This window comes from Schistocerca cancellata, chromosome 1 (genome assembly GCF_023864275.1).
Source record: "Schistocerca cancellata isolate TAMUIC-IGC-003103 chromosome 1, iqSchCanc2.1, whole genome shotgun sequence".
NCBI lineage: Eukaryota > Metazoa > Arthropoda > Insecta > Orthoptera > Acrididae > Schistocerca > Schistocerca cancellata.
Genome location: NC_064626.1, coordinates 13,154,789 through 13,176,781, shown reverse-complemented (window position 1 = coordinate 13,176,781; position 21,993 = coordinate 13,154,789). Strand labels below are relative to the sequence as shown.

The 21,993-nt window shown below is 42.0% G+C and overlaps 1 protein-coding gene across 2 annotated transcripts in view; it reads right to left on the bottom strand.

The window, feature by feature from the left end:
• Window positions 1-21,993, bottom strand: part of LOC126164184 (ubiquitin-protein ligase E3B) — a 313,945-nt gene that overhangs the window by 217,420 nt on the left and 74,532 nt on the right. For both annotated transcript variants that reach the window (XM_049920218.1, XM_049920219.1), the window contains exons 6-7: window positions 17,991-18,408; window positions 6,455-6,626 (exon numbers count right to left, since the gene is read on the bottom strand). In XM_049920218.1, the coding sequence (XP_049776175.1) occupies window positions 6,455-6,626; window positions 17,991-18,408 (590 nt within the window). The remainder of the gene's footprint in view (window positions 1-6,454; window positions 6,627-17,990; window positions 18,409-21,993) is intronic.

Genomic DNA, 21,993 nt, shown 5'->3' with positions numbered 1-21,993 from the left:
CTTTGCTCTTGGCAACACTTTTGTGGTGGCCATTTGTTCAAGTGAACAGCCAGTTGGTGGTGGTGCCCACATAAAACTGTGAAGAAATTGCAGGTTTCACAGGTGGCCCTTCAACAGGACAGGATAAGCCTGAGAGGGACTGGAGCATGATGTGCCACGTAGGTGTCTTGGACTAGTCTTGCACCTGGTTGTTCCACAGTGATATGGTCCACATGGCAAGGGCATGTGGGTGTGGCATATGAATGGACCAGGATGTTGTGTAGGTAGGGTGGGTGAGTGGCAAAATACCAGTAGAGGTTAGAGCGGTGGGAAGGACTGGGGGTAGGATCTTCCTCATTTCTGAGCATGTCGATAATTAGTCAATGTACATGATGAAAAGACAAAAATTCTGGTATCGGCCACAACTGGGTATTGAGATGAATTCAGTGGCATCGAATGAACATTTGTGTCAGTCTGGGACCCAAACCCAGATCTCCCGCTTTACTTAAGTAGTCACCTTACCTTCTCTGGCTAACTGAGTATGCTTTTTGTGTGACCCAAACGTGTCCAAAACAACAGACAGACACACACACACACACACACACACACACACACACACACACACACACACACACACACACAGATTATATATATATATATATATATCCCTTTTTTCCCCCTAGGGTAAGTCTTTCCGCTCCTGGGATTGGAATGACTCCTTACCCTCTCCCTTAAAACCCAAATCCTTTCGTCTTTCCCTCTCCTTCCCTCTTTCCTGATGAGGCAACCGTTGGTTGCGAAAGCTTGAATTTTGTGTGTATGTTTGTGTTTGTTTGTGTGTCTATTGACCTGCCAGCGCTTTTGTTTGGTAAGTCTCATCATCTTTCTTTTTATATACATATATATAGTTATAATAGAAGGAAACATTCCACGAAGGAAAAATATATCTAAAAACAAAGATGATGTGACTTACCAAATGAAAGTGCTGGCAGGTCGACAGACACACAAACGAACACAAACATACACACAAAATTCAAGCTTTCGCAACAAACTGTTGCCTCATCAGGAAAGAGGGAAGGAGAGGGAAAGACGAAAGGATGTGGGTTTTAAGGGAGAGGGTAAGGAGTCATTCCAGTCCCGGGAGCGGAAAGACTTACCTTAGGGGGAAAAAAGGACGGGTACACACTCGCACACACACACATATCCATCCATACATATACAGACATAAGCAGACATATTTGAAGACAAAGAGTTTGGGCAGAGATGTCAATCGAGGCAGAAGTGCAGAGGCAAAGATGTTGTTGAATGACAGGTGAGGTATGAGTGGCGGTAACTTGAAATTAGCGGAGATTGAGGCCTGGTGGATAACGGGAAGAGAGGATATATTGAAGAGCAAGTTCCCATCTCCGGAGTTCAGATAGGTTGATGTTAGTAGGAAGTATCCAGATAACCCGGACGGTGTAACACTGCGCCAAGATGTGCTGGTCGTGCACCAAGGCATGTTTAGCCACAGGGTGATCCTCATTACCAACAAACACTGTCTGCCTGTGTCCATTCATGCGAATGGACAGTTTGTTGCTGGTCATTCCCACATAGAATGCATCACAGTGTAGGCAGGTCAGTTGGTAGATCACGTGGGTGCTTTCACACGTGGCTCTGCCTTTGATTGTGTACACCTTCCGGGTTACAGGACTGGAGTAGGTGGTGGTGGGAGGGTGCATGGGACAGGTTTTACACTGGGGCCGTTACAAGATGGATCTCATTTCAGGGCAGGATTTGAGGAAGTCGTATCCCTGCTGGCTCTCTCTCAGAATCTGATCCAGTCCCGGAAAGTATCCTGTCACAAGTGGGGCACTTTTGTGGTTCTTCTGTGGGAGGTTCTGGGTTTGAGAGGATGAGGAAGTGGCTCTGGTTATTTGCTTCTGTACCAGGTCGGGAGGGTAGTTGCGGGATGCGAAAGCTGTTGTCAGGTTGTTGGTGTAATGCTTCAGGGATTCCGGACTGGAGCAGATTCGTTTGCCACGAAGACCTAGGCTGTAGGGAAGGGACCGTTTGATGTGGAATGGGTGGCAGCTGTCGTAATGGAGGTACTGTTGCTTGTTGGTGGGTTTGATGTGGACGGACGTGTGAAGCTGGCCATTGGACAGGTGGAGGTCAACGTCAAGGAAAGTGGCATGTGGTTTAGAGTAGGACCTCAACTCCTCTGGTTCCATCAGATTCACCTGGTCCTACAAAAAAATATTGTTATACATGGAAATCGGAAAAGTACCTGTTAAATTCTTATGTGATACACGTGTGTCTGTTTCTATGATCATCTGACATACTGGGAGAGAATGCGATTCAAACTGTAGTTTCCCAGGCATCATGAAACTCCTTTAATAGATCACATGAAGCTCTCTGAGAAGTATAAACATGTAAAAATGATAATGCATTCTCTTGTGGTCATTGATCCTTCTGCACAAATTATTTTTTGACTTAGAGCTTATATGTTTTTTTTTTTTTTTTAACTGTTAATACCATCCAGCCTTGAGTGCTGTGTGAAGAAACTTTCCCAATTTGCATTTTTGCCTGGTCTAAGAACAGCCTAAAATTTTAAGGAACAAATTTTTTTTTAAAACCTGCGACAGTGCCACGTTTTATTAAAGCCCTCTAGAGTCTTGGTTGGTTTAAGGATTAAAGGGACCAAACTCCTCTAGAGTCTGCTGGCCCTCAGAGAAGAAGTGAAATTGGAATTAGACAGGTCATAACAATAGCAAGTGTTTTTGTACATTCCCTTTGGTCAGGTTGCCTTCCCCTTACTAGTCACAAGTATACCAAGTGGCACGATTCACCCATGTGGTGACTTTAAATTAACTGTCAGTGTCTTATCAAAGTCCGATGAACTCTCTTCCAAATTATTTGGTGGCCAATTCTTTCAAAAACTGGCCCGGCAGACACTTATTTCCAGTTTGCTATTCATTTATTATAATGTTATTCTACCAAGAATCGACGGAAGATTCTGTTAACCTATTTCCAGCTTTCATTGGTCCGTGAATTCAAGACAATATTGGCATTAAATACTTACTTTGACTTTTGCCAGTATAATAGGTTGCCTCTATTTTTTGAAGTTTTGGTCGACAGTTCATTTTGTCAGTCTTCTGTCACTTGCCTATAACTATATCCAAGTCAGCAAAATTACATATTATGCTCAGTTTAACCCTCAGGCAGCTTCCATACCCCATTTTTTTAACCATTCACATCACAAAGGTATTCCTTTAAAATGGTGAACGTCTTGTTAATAGGCATTTCAAACTGTCAAAACTGCCTGCAGACAGCCCACTTCAGCCTCGGTTGCCATTGGTTTTGGCAGCAGATGCATCTCTTTGCAGCATCGAAGCTGTCATTTCCCGGAAGTTCCCGGACAGTTCCAAGAAACCTATAGTGTTCATTTGCAGAGCCTTAAACTGGGCTCGAGAGCATTAGTCACAAAATGAGAAAAAAAGCACTGGCTACCATTTTATTATTTTTGAGGCATATACATTCTGTATTTTGGTTTATGGAAATGAATTTCATTTTGCTACAGACCACAAGCCTTTGCTGTTTTTGTCAGGACCAGAGGCTAAAATGCTGGAAAGACTGGCTTATCATCTTTGCTGTTGGGCTTTTTCTTATCCAATTACTGTTACATCATACATTATTTCCTGTCCTGTTGACATTCTAATTCAGACGCCACTTATGGACTTCAATTGAGTCCACAGTTATAATTTGACAGGCAGGGAACTGTTTTTATATTGACTCTCAGGTCGAAAAACCTTAAGTGGATTTCTCGATAAGTTCTAGGAAATTTTTAGTGGCGTCCCAGTAGTATTCCACATTACATCTGAATGGTACGGTCTGCCTAATTGCAGGCCTCTGTACTGCCATACTTTCAGCGTATTTACTATGACGCAAATTCCAAATCTGCCAAGTCATCCTCATACCTATGACAAATGTCAGTGGATGCTGCCTGTGACTGCGCAGTTACACTACCTACACCTCCTTGGTCAGTCCCACAGGAGGATCTTCTGATTTAACATCTCACTCACTGTACATGTACTGACTGCAAACGGATGGTGGCACACAGTTGTTTGGCCAGTCGGGCATATCGGCCAGCATCTCCACAGTCATTTTCCCCCGGCTGGAATCTACTCAGCCGTGTGCCTACCTGCAGGCAGATTTTATGTGGCTCATCCTTGTTTATTTTTTTTCCCCATTTTTTCCTATGTCATTAGGTTGCAGCAGACAACAATTACAGCAACAACTACTACTACAACCACGTCCCCCTATAAAAATTTTTTCTATTGAAGGTGCTCCCCACACTTTAGTCACAGATAATGAGCTGCAGTTTACATGGGTTGCCTTCTGACAAATCTGCACTTGTAATGTCATCGAATACCTCACAACTTCTCTGCATCATCCCATCTCTTAACAGCCTGAAGTTTTGTCTCTACCTTCAACAAACAAATGACAATGGGTACGAGGACAGCCACATTCAAACCAGCTCTCAAAACACTTTCCTAGCTTCTTACAGAGCAATATCCTTTCACAGCCACAGGCAGAGTTGCTCCGTTGGACGCGGCTCTGACATTTTCTGCCGCCACTTCCTTCAAGTCGAAGAAGCTATGTCTTTTTGTGGAAGTGCTCCAACCTGGTCACGTACCTTTGGGTGAAATCTAGGTCAGATACAATGGTCAGCTGCAGTGCACCAAGATCATCAACTGGTTCCAGTGGCAAATGCACAGGGGTTGCCCCACAGCCATCAGATCAACTTTGGTTGTGACATCCTGGCCAGACATCTACACTATCTGAGCGACTACTACAGCAGCAGCTGTCACTTCTGCACTGTGTTTTTGAGCATCTCACAAGAGACGTCGAGACGTGATGTCGTCCCATCTCCTTCGTACCAACTACTGGAGGCCCCCACGGACTTCATTCTCATTGCCCCATTATTGGAGTCACCTGTCCTTCCAGCGTGGGGGCATTCAATAAGTAATGCAACATATTTATTTTCTGGAAGGAGGTGGGTTTTAAGGTTCCAATACATCATTTTATTCCCCACTATTTTGGGTACAAAACCCTTCTTTTTCAACACAATCTCCGTTCAGTGTGACCGCCTTATGCCACCAAACTGGGAAGACTTTTATGTCCACACGGTACCACTACCATGGTCAACTTCGGATCCAACATCTTGTTGCATCAATAATCTCCCCATAATATATGAATTGCTTCCCACGAAGTGCGTCCTTCATTGAGCCAAACAAATGGATGCTGGAAGGTGTGAGATCCAGGTTGCAGGGTGGATGAGGAAGAACAATCCAATGAAGTTTCGTGAGCTCCTCTCAGGAGTGGAGACTTGTGCAAGGCCTTACTCTATCACAGATAATGAAAGGGTTATTAACATTTTTGTGGTGACGAACACGCTTAAGTCGTTTAGTCAGCTTCCTGAAGGTAGCACAATACACTTCAGAGTTGATCGTTGCACAATTAAGGACGACATCAAACAGAATAATCTCTTCAGAGTCCCAGAAGACTGTAACCACGATTTCACCGGCTGAGGGTGACGATTCCGACATCTTTTTGGAGGAGAGGTGGTGTGGCGCCAGTCTACGGATTGCCGCTTTCTTTCCGGTTCAAAGTAATTAACTTGCGTCTCGGCGCGTGTGAAGGTGTACACACAAGAAGCTCTCCACAGGTGGTCCTTTGTTGTAGTTTATGGTCTTATATTAGGTGACAAGGAACCCGACGGGCACACATTTTTGAGTACCCCAACTGGTGGACGAGTGTGCAGGCACTACCAACATAGGTGTACAGTTGTGAAGCGAGGTGACTGACTGTGACCCACTGATCGTCTCGAGTGGGAGTGTCTGCACATTGCAATACTGCACGAGTCACAGCTGTGTGTGGCCGGCCAAAACCGGTAACTAAGTGAGAATAATTTTTTTTTAAACATTAAAGTGATTCATCTTCATAATTACATAAATTATTGTTCTATACCAATGATACTTGTAATAACCCAAATCACACAAAAATTATCATTCAGAGACAGACTTTTTCACAGAGCACAAATGCTATTCCCCTTTTCACATTGTCTCAGTTCATTATAGGCCAATGTGCTTAGATATCAGTCACACTTTTTATGTGGAGGTCTCATTTTTAGCACATGAAGAGAACATTCAAACCAAAGTTAAAAATTCTTGTCAAATCACAGTTTATTACGAAAAGAGCACCGACAAATGTGTACTGCGAGTTTTACCCAGTAGTTCACTTTTTACGTGTAGATTAAAATTAACTAGTCACTTAAGTGCATTCCACTTATTCCAATATGTTTTCAACAGAAACTAGAACTATTTTCTTTTATGGTGGAACAATTCCCACTTTTGCATCACCACTCCTTTCAACAAGAAGTCCATAAAATACGGCAAATGCAGAACGTAATCTTATAAAGAAAAATACTTACGTCACATAATGTGTCATGCAATCGCAGAAGAGAATCAACATCTGAAACTCTGGAGCATTACACTTTGTATTAACTGTGAGGAGGTCCAGGAAAGACTTCAAGCCACAGTTAGGACCTAAACTGCAAATGAACTGCCAAAGGCTGAATAAAATCTTATCCTGATAGCACAAACCTGAAATAATAAGAAAATTTATTAAGTTACATTAGTTAAATACAACTCAATATGAAGAACTATGGAAACTACAGGGTAAGGTGGCCAAACCTTTATGGCTGATGGGGGTATGAGAAGGAATGGATAAAAAAAATTATGACAAAAATAAGCCAAATAAATGAGACAGTAATAATTGCTTCCATTTAATGCCAAATCCCTTAACCATAAAGTAAAGTTAGTGTGACTCACTCAGCACAATTAGTCATACCACCTTGCGCCTTTCAGAACAAGCTTGAAAGTGTCACATATGTCTACTAATCCAAAGGCAGAGAGAGATCATATTGTGTGGTGATTTTAACAAATTTTGCAAATATTTCATGCACAGTGAGTGATTTCATAAGACTCTTGGCAACTTTCACCATTCTTAACATAGTAAGGGATCGAACTAGAACAACCTGCAACTGAAGCAGTTCTATTCTTTAACTAGAAGAACCTGCAACTGAAGCAGTTCTACTCTTTGACCCAGAGTATCACCCACTTGTTAATGTGCAGAACTGGTTCAGTAGACATACTGACTATCAGAATATCCTATCATGGCTTAGTAAAGGGCAAACAAAGGGCAAGTCATCATTTGCTTCCATCAACAGAAAGTGAATCAAAGGCCCTAGTAGTATCAACATGTATAAAAATATACTGCTTGCAATGAGGATGGTTTTATTAATAAAACTTAACTATTCATAAACACATTGTATGCCAATATTGCCTTCCCAGCAAAGTTAGTCAAAATACAGATTGTACATAAAGTCTGGGAACACTTAACTGTTTATTGCACAAGAACCAAACATTGTACAGATATTATACAAATGTCATTTTGAAGAGAAACCCTGAAAGTTTTTTTTTTTTTCATGTATACCACGACAGCATAGTTTGGCAATCTGCTGATACGTTAGTCGCAAACGTGGCAAGTTCAGGTGTGGAGCAAGCTTTCTGTGTGTTGGAGTTCAACAAAAACAAGTGTGCTACAGCTGTTCAATGGATGTTTAGAACCAAGTGTGGTAAGAAGCCATCAACAAGGAACGCTGTTTACTACTGGCACAACAAATTCATTACCATGGGTTGCTTGTGCCCAGCAAAGGTCTCAGTGTGAGTGAAGTGAATGTGGAGCACATACAAGAAACTTTCATAAGGAGACCAAAGAAATCGATGCGCCGTGCATCCCATGAACTCAAAATTTCTCCAATGACAGTGTGGAAAGTCCTGCAACAGAAGCTATCTATTATACCATGACGTCATTGAGTTGATTTGTAAGGTGCCACATATACCATCTATATATGTATTTGTGTATGTCATCACTGTCGTCTCTTCTTTCCCTCATCGATATCAGAGCATGAGAAATCTTTATGTTTGTGTTCACCTATTTGTTGTTGACAACACACAACTAAACTACATGGCCACAGTACCACCTGATTCCAGGATAGCTAGCTTAATATAGTATAAAGATAGTGGGTTTCGATGCAACGTTATTTAAGTGTGATTTTATTCTTCACTTAATCTTTGAGACTATAAGAACCAGCTACTCTTAATCAGGCCCAAAACTCAGCTTGTAATGAGAGCACTTACGACCAGTCTGTCACAATATTAATAATACGTAAGGCTCCACACCACTATAAGAAAATATCACTGTTCATGAAATAACAAAATATACAAATAAACTTCTTTATGTCTTTCCTTTATTCAATCAAATGCTTTCAAATATTTAATTCGCATCCACAAATCATTCACACCTTGATGTAGAGTGTAAATGTCTGCATGAAAAATAGTACACTGTTTCCGCTGATAACCACGTATCAGCTTTTGGGTTGTTAGGCTACTTCGATCAACAGGATTTATATTGCATTTTGAAATTAATCTTTCTATTCAAACTTATGTCCTCCACAATGGCCCATCAACAGTGGGATAACCATCAAATATTCTACCCTTTCGCAATAATTAAGAATTCGCGTAAATTGTATTCTAACAAGTTTAAAGCAAACCATCAGCGGCGCGAAAGCAGTCTCGATACCGCGACACACTCACAACCCTTACTAGCCTGTCACGAAATTGACCTGCATAAATCTACAATCAATTCCAAGGTTATAATTCGCTTCACGCAATTGTGTGCAATTGAACTTAGTCACATCAATTATTTCTCGAATTGTAATCACTGATCCTGACACTGACCATTCATAAACGCACAATTAACACACTAATTTTTTTCTAAGAGTAAAAGAATCACATCACATCATCTACATAGTCATTAAAATATTATTCCAAATGACCTCAAACATTTATCATCATTATATTTTAATGGTAATCACAAAAAATATGATTTATTATTGGAAAATAAAACATAACAGATCACAAACTGCACGTAACTAAATGACAGCTTTGCACAGCGTCGGGACTTAATCACACAAAAACGTATAAAGAAATGCCCGAAATCTCAATTTCTCCCTAAGAACTGACAGATAAAAATAAGATATTCAAGACTTCATAGATCAATCCTGACTTGTAATGTTATACTATGAAACCACTCACATTGGAGCTAGTGCAGAAGCTCATTGACGACGATAAAGACAAGTGTTTTGAGTTTTGTTCACAGTTGCAACAACTGAATGAGGATGGGGATGGCATTGTTGATTGCTTAATTTTTAGTGATGAAGCCACTTTTCACACTAATGGGAAAGTGAACAGGCATAACTGTCGAATCTGGAATACAAAGCACCCACACGAATACAATGAACTTAAGCTTGGTTCCACAAAGGTTTTTTGTGCCTTGTCACGTCGAAAACTGTACGGGCCATTCTTCTTCGCCGAGAGCGCTGTCAATGGATATTCCTACTTGGACATGTTGCAGCAATGGCTGGTACCGCAAATGTAATTGTACTTTCCATTCACCTTTCAGCAGGATGGGGCTCAACCCCATTTTCATCGTGAAGTTTGTGGGTAGTTGAACAAAGAGCTGCTGCATCGATGGATTGGTCATGCTACATAAGGGGACAGCTGTTTCATGAAATGGCCTCCCAATCACCAGATCTCACTCTGTGCGACATTTTTTCTGTGGGTACACATTAAAGATCTGGTGTACGTACCACCTCTACCACATGATGTAGCAGAGCCCTGGAAAGAGAATACGGGAAGCAACTGCCACAGTCGATGATGCCATGCTGGGACAGGTATGGCAAGAATTCAATTACTGTACTGACATCTGCCAGGTAACTCATGGTTCGCATATCAAAAGTCTGTAAAAAAAAATTTCAGAGTTTCTCTTCAAAATGCAATATGTATGACATCTGTACAATGTTTAGTTCTTGTGTAATAAGTAATTGAAAGTGTTCCCAGACTTTATTTACACCCTGTATTACATTTGGACAGGAGACCTCATACTGGTTGCATCACAAGGAGTGTAAGAACATCATGTAAAACTAACCGGTCACTATATAGTAATGTGTAACTACAAATGATCCCCATTTCCAGTCATTTTAAAATGTACAAGAAGATCTTTTGTATAACAGTAAACAACTAGTAAATAGATTCTAAATAAATGAATCCAATAACAAACATACATCCACGTGGGATCTTGTCAGAAACACTTTATAAACTGATGTCATGCATAAAACATCCTCTTTAATATAAATGTTAATAAATAACAAACATCAAACACATTTGTGACACATTTAATACACATCTTTCAGATATATCTAGCAGCCTTTCAGTAGGTTGTTCTCCTTCAACAAAATATTTCCCTCCAGAACATGTGTTGTGGAGAGGGGAAAAACCTCTAATGAGGCCTCAACAGTTTAGCTGTGTACAAATAATAAAACAGGTTGTAAAATCACCAAAATCTCCATCGTAGTTATACTAAACAAGTGGACAAACATGAAATCAACAACTAATGAACTACTTCCCTCCTCCCAACAGTATCCACAGTAACGGAGAAAATATAACGGAGAAAGTATACTCGACTAATGTCCTTTCTTGAAAGTTGGTCGGTTGGTTTAAAAGACGGTGGAAAGGGACCAAACTATGAGGTCATCGGCCCCTCATTCCTAATAAAACAATGCCGCAAGTGTGAGAATAAAATAGACAAGACACACAACACAAAACATGAAGAAAGGAAAGACCACAAGAGCGAAGGATAGGCAACGAACACTAAACGGGACAAAGGAGGACAAGAAAACAACAGAGAGATGCAAGAAACAGAAGAGAGTAAAACAAGGAAGCAGATTACAGTGGCTGGCCGACCACAAAGATAAAAAGGAAGAGCCAGCCACCCTGCAACACATTAAAACTGCCATCCTAAAAGCACTAGGGTGGAGGACACAGGTACTAAAACTCAGATCGAATGATAAAAACCACCCTCATGAACGAAACGTAAAACCAAATCAGCTGATGAGGCATTGTCTGCTAAAACCAAAGATGAAGTCAGAGGGCAGCCAAGGAAGGAGAGAGCAGAAGGATACATGGGCCACTGCCAACCGGGCAACGCACCGACACTGAGGTGGGTCTTCACGGCGCAGGAGGCAGCCGTGGGACACCCAGGCTCGGCTGATGCAGAGCCTGCACAGAAGCACAGAGTCCCCACGAGAGGTGCTCGTCGAGGACTTCCGCACGTTCGTGGTCCTCTTAATGGCTCACAGTTTGTTGTGCGTACAGAGATTTTGCCATTCCGTCTCCCAAAGATGAAAAACCTTGCGGCGTAATAACGGACGCAGGTCAGCTGCGGGGATGCCCAGCTCCAGAAGTGGTTTCTGTGTAGCCTGTTTGGCCAGCTCGTCAGCAAGTTCACTGCCGGGGAATCCGACGTGACCGTGGATCCGGACCGACACCACTGAATGACTGGACCGTTCTGAGGTATAGACGGACTCCCGGACGGACACTACCGAAGGACGACGAGGGTAGCACTCGTTGATAGTTTTCAGGCTGCTCGAGGAGTCAGTACATAAAAGAAGACTCCCCAGGGATTGGAAGGAGATACTGAAGTGCACAAGAAATGGGGCCCAGCTCTGCGTTGCACACAATACTGCCATCGGGTAAGGAATACTGTTCAATATGGCTGCCATAAACGTAGGCAAAGCCAATGTGACCTTCAGCCACTGAGCCGTAGGTGCAAACCACTTCAGAGACCCAGAACACGTCAAGAATCGAGAGGAGGTGACAGCGGAGAGCCGTAGGGGTAATGGAGTCCTTAGGGCCACGTGAAAGGTCTAGACGCAGCCGCAGCCGAGGCGTATACCGTGGAGGCATACGTGAACAGACTGCAAGTAGAGGTGGTAAGGGAAAGGAATCCAGTTTGGAGAGAAGGAACCGCACGCGAACCGCAATCGTTAGCCCCAAACTGGGCCACCGATGCGGGATATGGACTGCCGCGGGTGAGAAAAGGGGACTGTAATTCGGATGCTGGGGGGAACTATGAAAGTGTGCTGCGTAACTGGCAAGCAGTTGCGCACGTCTGATCTGCAATGGAGGGACACCAGCCTCCACCAGTACACTGGTCGCCGGACCCATCCTAAATGCTCCTGTCGCTAATCAAACCCGTAGTGGTGCACAGGGTCGAGTAAATGCAACACTGAAGGTGCTGCTGAACCATAAACCACACTCCCATAGTCAATTCGGGATTGGACAAGGGCTCTGTAGAGCTGCAGCCCAATTGGCATCGCTCAGGCAATGGAGGGCATTGAGGTGCTGCCAGCACTTCTGCTTAAGCTGACGGAGCCAAGTCAATTGAGCGTCGAAAACCAGTCCTAGGAACTGATAGTCTCCACTGCAGTGAGTGAATCATCATTAAGGTAAAGTGCAGGTTCCAGATGAGTGTTATGATGCCGACAGAAGTGCGTGACACGTGACTTAGTGCCTGAAACCTGGAAGCCGTGGGCTAGAGCCCATGACAGCGTGTTGTGGATGGCTCCCTGTAGGCGCCATTCAGCAACACCAGTACTGGAGCGGCAGTACGAAATGCAGAAGTTGTCTGCATACAGAGAAGGTGAGACGAAGGGCCCTACAGCTGCTGCTAGACAGTTAATGGCCACTAAAAACAGAGAGACACTTAATACAGAGTCCTGTGCGACTCCATTTTCCTGGATATGGATGGAACTATGGGAGGCACCAACTTGGACACAGAAACTACGAAGCAACAGGAAGTTTTGGATAAAAATTGGGAGCGGGCCCCGGAGACCCCACTCATACAATGCGGCAAGAATATGATGTCGCCAGGTCATGTCGTATGCTTTACGTCGAAAAAGACGGCAACAAGGAGCTGCCATCTGGAAAAGGCTGTTTGGATTGCAGACTCAATGGATACAAGATTATCAGTGGTAGAGTGATACTGGCGGAAGCCACCCTAACAGTGAGCCAGCAGGCCACGTGGCTCCAGGACCCAACCAAAACCGCCGACATATCATACATTCCAGCCACTTACAAAGAATGTTCGTGAGGTAGGTGGGCCAATAGCTATCCACACCAAGCGGGTTTTTCCCGGATTTGAGCATCGGAATGATGGTGCTCTCCTGCTATTGTGATGGAAAGACGCCATCGCACCAGATGTCGCTTGTAGTCAGATGAGAGATGTTTAATCATCTGAGGAAGTCGTATCCCTGCTGGAGAGCCACATTCAGAGTCTGATCCAGTACCGGAAAGTATCCTGTCACAAGTGGGGCACTTTCGGAGCTCTTCTGTGGGAGGTTCTGCGTTTGAGGGGACGAGGAAGTGGCTCTCGCTATTTGTTTCTGTACCAGGTCGGGAGGGTAGTTGCGGGACGTGAAAGCTGTTTTCAGGATATTGGTGTAATGGTTCAGGGATTCAGCACTGGAGCAGATTCGTTTGCCATAAAGACCTAAGCTGTAGGGAAGGGTCCGTTTGATATGGAATGGGTGGCAGCTGTCATAATGGAGGTACTGTTGCTTGTTAGTGGGTTTGATGTGGACGGATGTGTGAAGCTGGCCATTGGACAGATGGAGGTCAACGTCGAGGAAAGTGGCATGGGATTTGGAGTAGGACCAGGTGAATGTGATGGAAACAAAGGAGCTGAGGTTGGAGAGGAAATTCTGGAGTTCTTCTTCACTGTGGGTCCAGATCATGAAGATGTCATCAATAAATGTGTACCAAACTTCGGGTTGGCAGGCTTGGGTAACCAAGAAGGCTTCCTCCAAGTGACCCATAAATAGGTTGGCGTACGAGGGGGCCATCCTGGTACCCGTGGCTGTTCCCTCTAATAGTTGGTATGTCTGGCCTTCAAAAGTGAAGAAGTTGTGGGTTGGGATGAAGCTGGCTAAGGTAATGAGGACAGAGGCTTTAAGTAGGGTAGCAAGTGATCGGCGTGAAAGGAAGTGCTACATCGCAGCGAAGCCCTGGACGTGCGGGATATTTTATGGCATGAGCATCATGTTTTTCTATTATAGAGATTTTCATCACTGACGAGTGGTTTTGGAAATCCAGTTTGGCCTGCAATTCCCTGTTTCTGGAGCTCCCTTTGCATTATTTTTGTGCTGACAGGGCTCGCGAGTGTGATATTCCGTTCTGCAGTGAGTTTTGCAGCTGTTGATCTATCATTTTTCATCACAATCCTCTTCGATGACCATTTGTCATGACCAGTCATCAATGCACACAAGGAGGCAGGTAAAGGACTGAAATTGAAAAAAAGTTTTCCAGAAGAACTAGGAAAAAGTACTGAGGAAGGGGACATAAATGAGAAACGGATGCAAATGGGAACAATCTCACGGCAGCTGCTGAAGAATTGTAGGAAACGAAGTCTACAATAATAACAAAAGTAGGAGTAATAAACTGAAGTGACAACAGTGCAGGGAGATCTACTAATATCATTTCAGACATCTTTTTGTCCGGCGCAGCACGGCTGTTTGAGGTGGCACGGACTCGACAAGTCACCGGAAGCCTCCGGCATAAACACTGAGCCGCGCTGCCTCTACAGCCGTCCACAACTGTAAAAGTGTCGCCAGTACAGGATTTTGTGCACGAACTGAACACTCGATTATGTCCCGTACACGGGCGATCTGTGTGGCCAAATCGTCCTCTCAAAATGTCCAGAATGTTCTTCAAACCGATTGCGAACATTTGTGGCCCGGTGACACAGTGCACTGTCATCCGTAATAATTCCACCATTGTTTGGGAACACAAAGTCCACGAGCAGCTGCAAACGGTCTCCGAGTAGGTCTCCAACCGACAGTCAGTTCAGATGGAGCAGAGGGCCCAGCCCAGTCCGTTCCACGTAAATACAGCTCACACCATTATGGAGCCACCACCAGCTCGCACAGTGCCTCGTCGACAACTCGGGTCCGCGGCTTCGTGGGGTCCACTCCGCACGTAAGCCCTATCGGTAGCTCTCACTAACTGAAATCGGGACTCACCTCGGGTTCGACCGATACTATCACGAGCCCGGGAGAGGCACTGCAGGCAACTTTGTGCTGTCAGAAAAGGCACTCGTGTCAGTCGTCTGCTGCCACAGCCCAGTAACATCAAATTTTGCAGCACCGTCCTAACGGATACATCTGTCGTACATCCCACATTGATTTCTGCAGTTATTTCACACGATGCTGCTTGTCAGTTAATACTGTCAATTCTACGAAAATGCCGCTCCTCTCGGTCAATAACGAAAGCCGTCAGCCACTGTGTCGTCCGCAGTGATTGGTAATGGCCGAAATTTCGTACTCTTAGCACACTCTCGACACTGCAGATCTCGGAATATTGAATTCCCTAATGATTTCCAAAATGGAATGTCCCTTACTTATGGCTCCAGTTACTATTTCGCATTCAGAGTCTGTTAATTCCTGGCAATTGGCCATAATCGTGTTGGAAAATTTTCGTGTGAATCGACTGAGTACAAATGATAGCTCTACCAATGCACTGCTCTTTTATACTTTGCATACGCGATACTACTGCCATCTGTATATGTGCATATCACTATCCCATGACTTTTACCATCTCAGTGTATGTTGAAAATGATGGAAGAGTGGAGAATGCAGAGAACATGGAAGGAGAAATGATGTATAAGAAATAGAATAATACCTCAAGAAAAGAAACACAACATGTAAGAAAAGATTGGTGGAAGGGAAACAGAGAAAATACAGAAATGGGGACAGCATCAAATGATGTGTACAGATTAACTAGGGAGATAGTTTTTGAAAGTAAAAACAGAAAGATTGGTACGGAAATCGAAAGAATGGATGGCACGATAAGGGATATTAAATAGATTTAGGAACATACAGTATCTGTATAAGAAGGATCATCCATAAAGCAAAATAAAGAACGAAGAAGAGGTGAATGTATCAGATGATGAAACAGGATGATATTTTGGGCGAGGAAGTGCAACGACACGGAAAATAATGATGTATGTGGAACTGACGATTTGCCAGCAGAAGTGGTGATTAATTTCTCAGGCAGCTGAAACATTATTGAGTGTGTCAAACTGAAGATTATGTGGAAAGCTAGATTGGCACATTGCAAAGTGTCAGGTGGGATGTTTCCTGCTGTATTTGACGGATGTTCACACGGGGAGCAACTACATGTTATAATTATGATTCTGTGGTGTACAGATTCGCAAATTACTAATTTGATTATCTGAAATACAATTCACCTTCATGGATCTTCTTTGTTTTTTCCTTGGACCTCACCTCCTACACAGTATGGCATGTACTGGAGATATAAACCATGCTTATCTAGATTCGACAAGCTACCGGACAACTGAGGCCTCTTTTTGAAGACACACATTTCTCCTTCCAACTTGTACAGCTTTGGGAACTCTCATGTACAACTGTCTACAATTTAGCTTTAACAATTACATCAAAAGTTAACAAAACCATCAACAGTTCAACGTCTGCTCTTTAACAGGCTTTACTGCAGATTGTACAGTGGAACTCAATGTAGGCCACTGTCAAGGGCCACACTAGTCTACGGAGTGCAGCATGTCTCAGAGAAAGGGGCACAGCTGTGCAGAATAAACACCAAATCAGCAGGTGCTGGAAAGCTTGATCAAACTGCAGACCTGCCCCATTCTTGTAGAAACACACTTCATGGAAGTGATATGTTACATTACATGGTTTTGATTTAAAAAAGGTAAAGAAATAAAGAGATGCAATTGAATGACAGAAATAAAGGAGAGAGATATCTTGAGAGAGAGAGAGAGAGAGAGAGAGAGAGAGAGAATTATACTGTATTTGTTGACTTCAAAAAGAATTTTGAAAAGTACAATGGAGAAAGTTTTTGAGTATTTTGAAGAAGAATGGAATTGATTGGGAGGAAGGACATTGGTACAAAATTTATGTTTATAAGAGTAGAAGTCAGAAATGAAATGACTGAGGGAAAGAACGATTAGAAGGAGAGTGAGACGACTAATGAAGAGGTGCTGGAAAGAATAGAGGAGAGACAAAGACTGCTGGAAGCCATAAAAAAAGAAAGAAGAACTGAGTCGGCGATGTGCTGTGACAGGACTCTTTGATGGTAAATGCATTGGAAGGGTTGGTGTATGGGAGAAGAATGAAAGAAAGGAGAAGATGTAAGATGTAAGATGGTGGGTGATATTAAAGGAAACGGAAATTCTTTGAATATGAAGAGAGCAGCAGAGGACAGGAGAACATCAAAATCAACCACATAAAGACCTGCTTTGGGCAGAACACATAATAGAAATAATAGTAAAGTCAAATAAACTGTTAAGTGGTAAAAGAATAAAGTGATGAAACCTATCTGATCTGTTCCTGTATACTGAGTATTGCAAGCAGATCTTCCACAAGGATGTTAACCATATGAAGGTTTGTGGGTAGATGTTCATTTCCGGGCACGGTGATAATTCAGTACAAAGTAAGATGCAACAGTTGTCCAAATGCGTAACTTATTTAAATACACCATGTTTTGAGATGACAAAATCCCAGTATCAGGTTCCTAAAATTAATATGCTATTAGGTACAGTCAAAAATAATAAGCAGGCAGTAAAAAATTCTCCATTATATATATAACGGTACAACATTTGTATGCCCCTAGGGCCTGCTTGCTACATATTCTGTGAGTCTTAACAACAGAACGAAAGGTATTAAAATTTTATATTTGCTAATGAGTAACAATGAGGTTTGAATTTACTTAGGATAATTCTTCAGTATTTATTTCAATACTTAAGTAGGACAGTAGTAGCACAAACCTTTGCTACTATGTTCCACGTTGGCATTAACTACTTACCTAACACAGTTAACATGCCTGCATTTAGTGACATGCCAATCTCTGTATTTGTACTATTCACACAAATAGAAAAGATTAAATTCACCGTGACAGCAGAGTATTATTAACTGACACAACACATAGCATAATCAGACATTACCTGCTAGAGCAGGGCCGCTAATGGCTCACCTGTAAGAACTTCCAGTCTCAGCTGGGTAAGAGTCGCAAGAGCAGTCTGGTAGAGGGAGCAGACCAGTGCAACTTTGGAGCATTCTGCACTGCCGAGGCGGTTTCGGCCGGCAGAGTGGCAGGCCCCACGGTGCTCGAGCAGTGCCCGCCTCAGTAGCCCAGTCCCACCGACTGCCTGTGTTACACCGTCAGAGCTTTCCGGTGGCTCTGCTTCTTCTAGAACGTGCCCCAGCAGTGCAGACACCATCGGACTCGACCACAACAGTTGCAACTGTGACCTCACGTGAGGTATCGACTCCATTAATGCACTGTCTGTCTCCTGTGCGAACCAGCCTAGTACTGGATGCCAGTGAGTTAAATTTGACTGCTTGCTCGTGACATAATGTTGGCAACTCTCTAAAAGTCGAGTCACCACAAACTGAAAATTAATAGAGAAACAAGGAAATAAGTGCAAATTGCTATACCTTACAAAAACTGCTTATGTAATGTGACATTTTCTATTCTCCTTGCATTATATTTACATTAAGGTTAAATGGAATTTTCCTCTAGATCACATATTCATGACAAATTGCTCTACAATTGAAACAAAAAAGAAAGAAAGAATTGCTTTGACACTAGAGGTAATTAGAGGCTGGATGCAATTTCAGCTGGAAAAAGGCTAGGTAAAGAAAGTTGCCACTTCATTTTTTTGGTAAGAATTCTAATATTTACATAGAGCGATAGGGGAGCTAGCATCAGGATGGTTGGGTAGGGATCAGGGCAATGCTAATTATAAGTACAGTTCAATGGTTTTAATAACTGTGCATTTCCACACATTATCAGTCATCAGATTTATTTATTTTCATTATTTTATGCTACAGTTGTAATAAGAATATTTTTCAAATTGAAAACTTAAAAGATTTAAGTTATTAATTGTCAAACTTAAAAACACAGAAAAACCATAACACAAGACTAAATTTAAAACTATGCATTCTTGTACAGAATGCAAGCAATCTGTTCCAACTCACCAATAACCCTATTCATAAATAAAAAAATTGCCTATGTCAGTTCTTTATGGCTTAGTTCTAATTTTTTACTTGTGCTGTGATACACCAGTGTAAATAGATAGTTCAGTTTCCTTTAACTTTTTATCCCTGTTTTTCGTACACAGCAGAACATGTATTCAATATTTTTCTCCTTTTGTGCTGTAATATGTTTTGACAAAATTCACGGACCATTTTAAGAGGAATCACTGAAGTTACAGGAGAAGGTCCACTCTCGAACCACTTCAGATCTGTTCCAATCGTAAATCCGATGTCGATCTCGACAAAAAGTTTTATATTAACCTGTCATCAGACAAGAAGTATATACTTTAAAGATTCACCAATGACACTGTAATTATGTCAGAGTGAGCAGAGGACTTGGAAGATCAGCTGAACAGCACGGATAATGCCTCGAAAAGAAGATTATACGATGAACATCAACAAGGACAAAACAAGGGCGGGCCATAAGAGAATGCAATTGAGTTAAATCTGGTGATGCTGAGATAATTATATTGAGAAATAAGATACTAAAAGCAGGGGATCAGTTCTTCTATTTCGTTAATAAAATAACTGGCAATGGCTGAAGTAAAAGACGGTATAAAATACACAATGGAAAAATCAAGAAAATCAAAAAGCATTTGAAGTAGATTGTAGAGAATAAACAGTACAGAGAAGAGAAGATTTGAAACTTCTAAATGTGGTGCTACAGGAGAGTGCTCAGTAACTGACTGCTAGATCAAGTGCTAATGCATCGAGGATAGATTTGTTAGCTAATACGCTCAGGTATTAATGAATAATGGAAGGAAGTGTGGTGGGTAAAAATTGTGAGGAAAGCCAAAGCTTGGCTATGGTATGCAGATTCAAGGGGATGCAGATTGCAGTACTTATAAAGGTTTGAATAAACTTGTACAGAATATTCAAACCTGGAGAGGTACATCAAACCAGTGGAGGTAACAAAAACTACTGAACCAACAGTGGTAAGACTAGCATTACAAGTGCTAATTCTTTTGTTATTTGGTATATTAAATCAGTGCTAATGCTAATGCTTCTGGAAAATACTCACAAGCTGTTAACAAGTAACTGGCAAATGAGTATACTACATCAAAATTGTGTTCCTTGTCATAAATGTAAGATTTTTAATTGATATTTTGGCAAGGGTACTTACTACGAAGGCTTTCAGTAGCTTGCAAACAATGAACATATGACTAATTGGACTATAATTATTTACTTTGCTCTTTTGTAAATCTTTAACAATTGAGAGAAATTTCTCGAGACCATGAGGATACAATTAATAATTAGGATACATTTGACGCCCAAGTGTGTCACAGACATCCACACCAGCACACAATTGGATCAGTGTCTATCCTAAGTTCCACATATTTCCAGAAATTTCACACCTATCTGATCATATAAAAAAGTGTCTTGAAACCATAGTGATCTTTCCGTAATGGTTATCTGTGTTAATGTTCTCTTAAATGTCTTCCATCAACGAATGCTGCACATCAGGAATAACTTATTACTGAACAGCTGACAGCTGTCCTGATTACGTAAATCAATAGTTTACATGCTGCTCTTTGCAACTTTATAGCTACAAAATTTTAATTTTAGTGCATTTACAGCTACAGCAATATCATCATATCTGTACCTAGAAGATATCACATGTTACAGTAGGGAAGTACGTCAAAATAGTTGAGCAAACTGAAGATTTAGTTATTAGTTTTTTTATAATTATGCAACTACTAGTTTTGTGGCACTCCAAGGTCCACAAAACTATTAGTGGAACACAATCTGATGAGTTTTATTATGCTACATATCAATTGCATAAAGGGTTTAAACTACACTAACCTCAGATTTGTGGCAGTAAACATTTTCTTCTTTCATATAATTGTTGTTAAACAATACTTCACAGAAAATAAACTGCTGTTACAGACTGTACAAACATAATGTTTTGTAAACAATTTTTACTTATTTTTAAAAATAAAGTTAGTTTTTGTGAATAATTTTCATTTCCTTTTGTAAATAAATTTCATTATGCAAATGGTTCAAATGGCTCTAAACACTGTGGGACTTAACATCTGAGGTCATCAGTCACCTAGGCTTAGAACTACTTAAACCTAACTAACCTAAGGCACACACATCCATGCCCGAGGCAGGATTCGAACCTGCGACCGCAGCAGCAGCGCGGTTCTGGGCTGAAGCACCTACAACCGCTCGGCCACAGAGGCTGGCAAATTTTATTATGCCACATGTTTAGTTTAAAATCTACATTTAAATTATGTAACACAATTTTACTAAATAATACTGACTTAAAAACAATTTTATCAAGAAATCAGATTTTCACTGATGAGCCAAAACATTACAACCACTGACCACTGTGAAGCTGAATGCCACTTGCTGGGCTTAGGGGCACATGACACAGTGAGAGAAGTACACAAGTAGAGCAGGCAATGATACGAGCCACAAATGAGGGATTCCACCGACATAATCAACTATGGCAAAGGGTACATCATTATGGATTAGCACGTGGGAAAGAGTATTTCAGAAATGGCGAAACAGTTCAGCCATTTGCACACTACTGTGATGAGCTTTTAAGCAAAGTGGTCGCAGGACTGTGAAATCAAGTGTAGGTGGCCACGGTTCAGGTCCACACCTCGTCACAGAAGCCGCAGGTCGAAGGCTCATCCATTCTGATAAAGTGCAACAGACAGTGATCCGTGATACATCTGATGACAGAGAATAATGCTGATGTAGGCAGGATGTTTTGATGCACATTATTAAACACGGATATCTACAACAGGTGACCCCTACCCTCTCATAGCCTCAAGCCGACAACATTGTCAACAGTGAGAGCTGCAGGCATGGGACTGATGAGACTGGACCGTAAATTGATAGAAACATTACTTCAGGTCAGACGAATCACATTTCTCGTTACAACTAGTTGACAGTCGCGTGCAGATATCCTGTAATCTGGGCAACCGGCT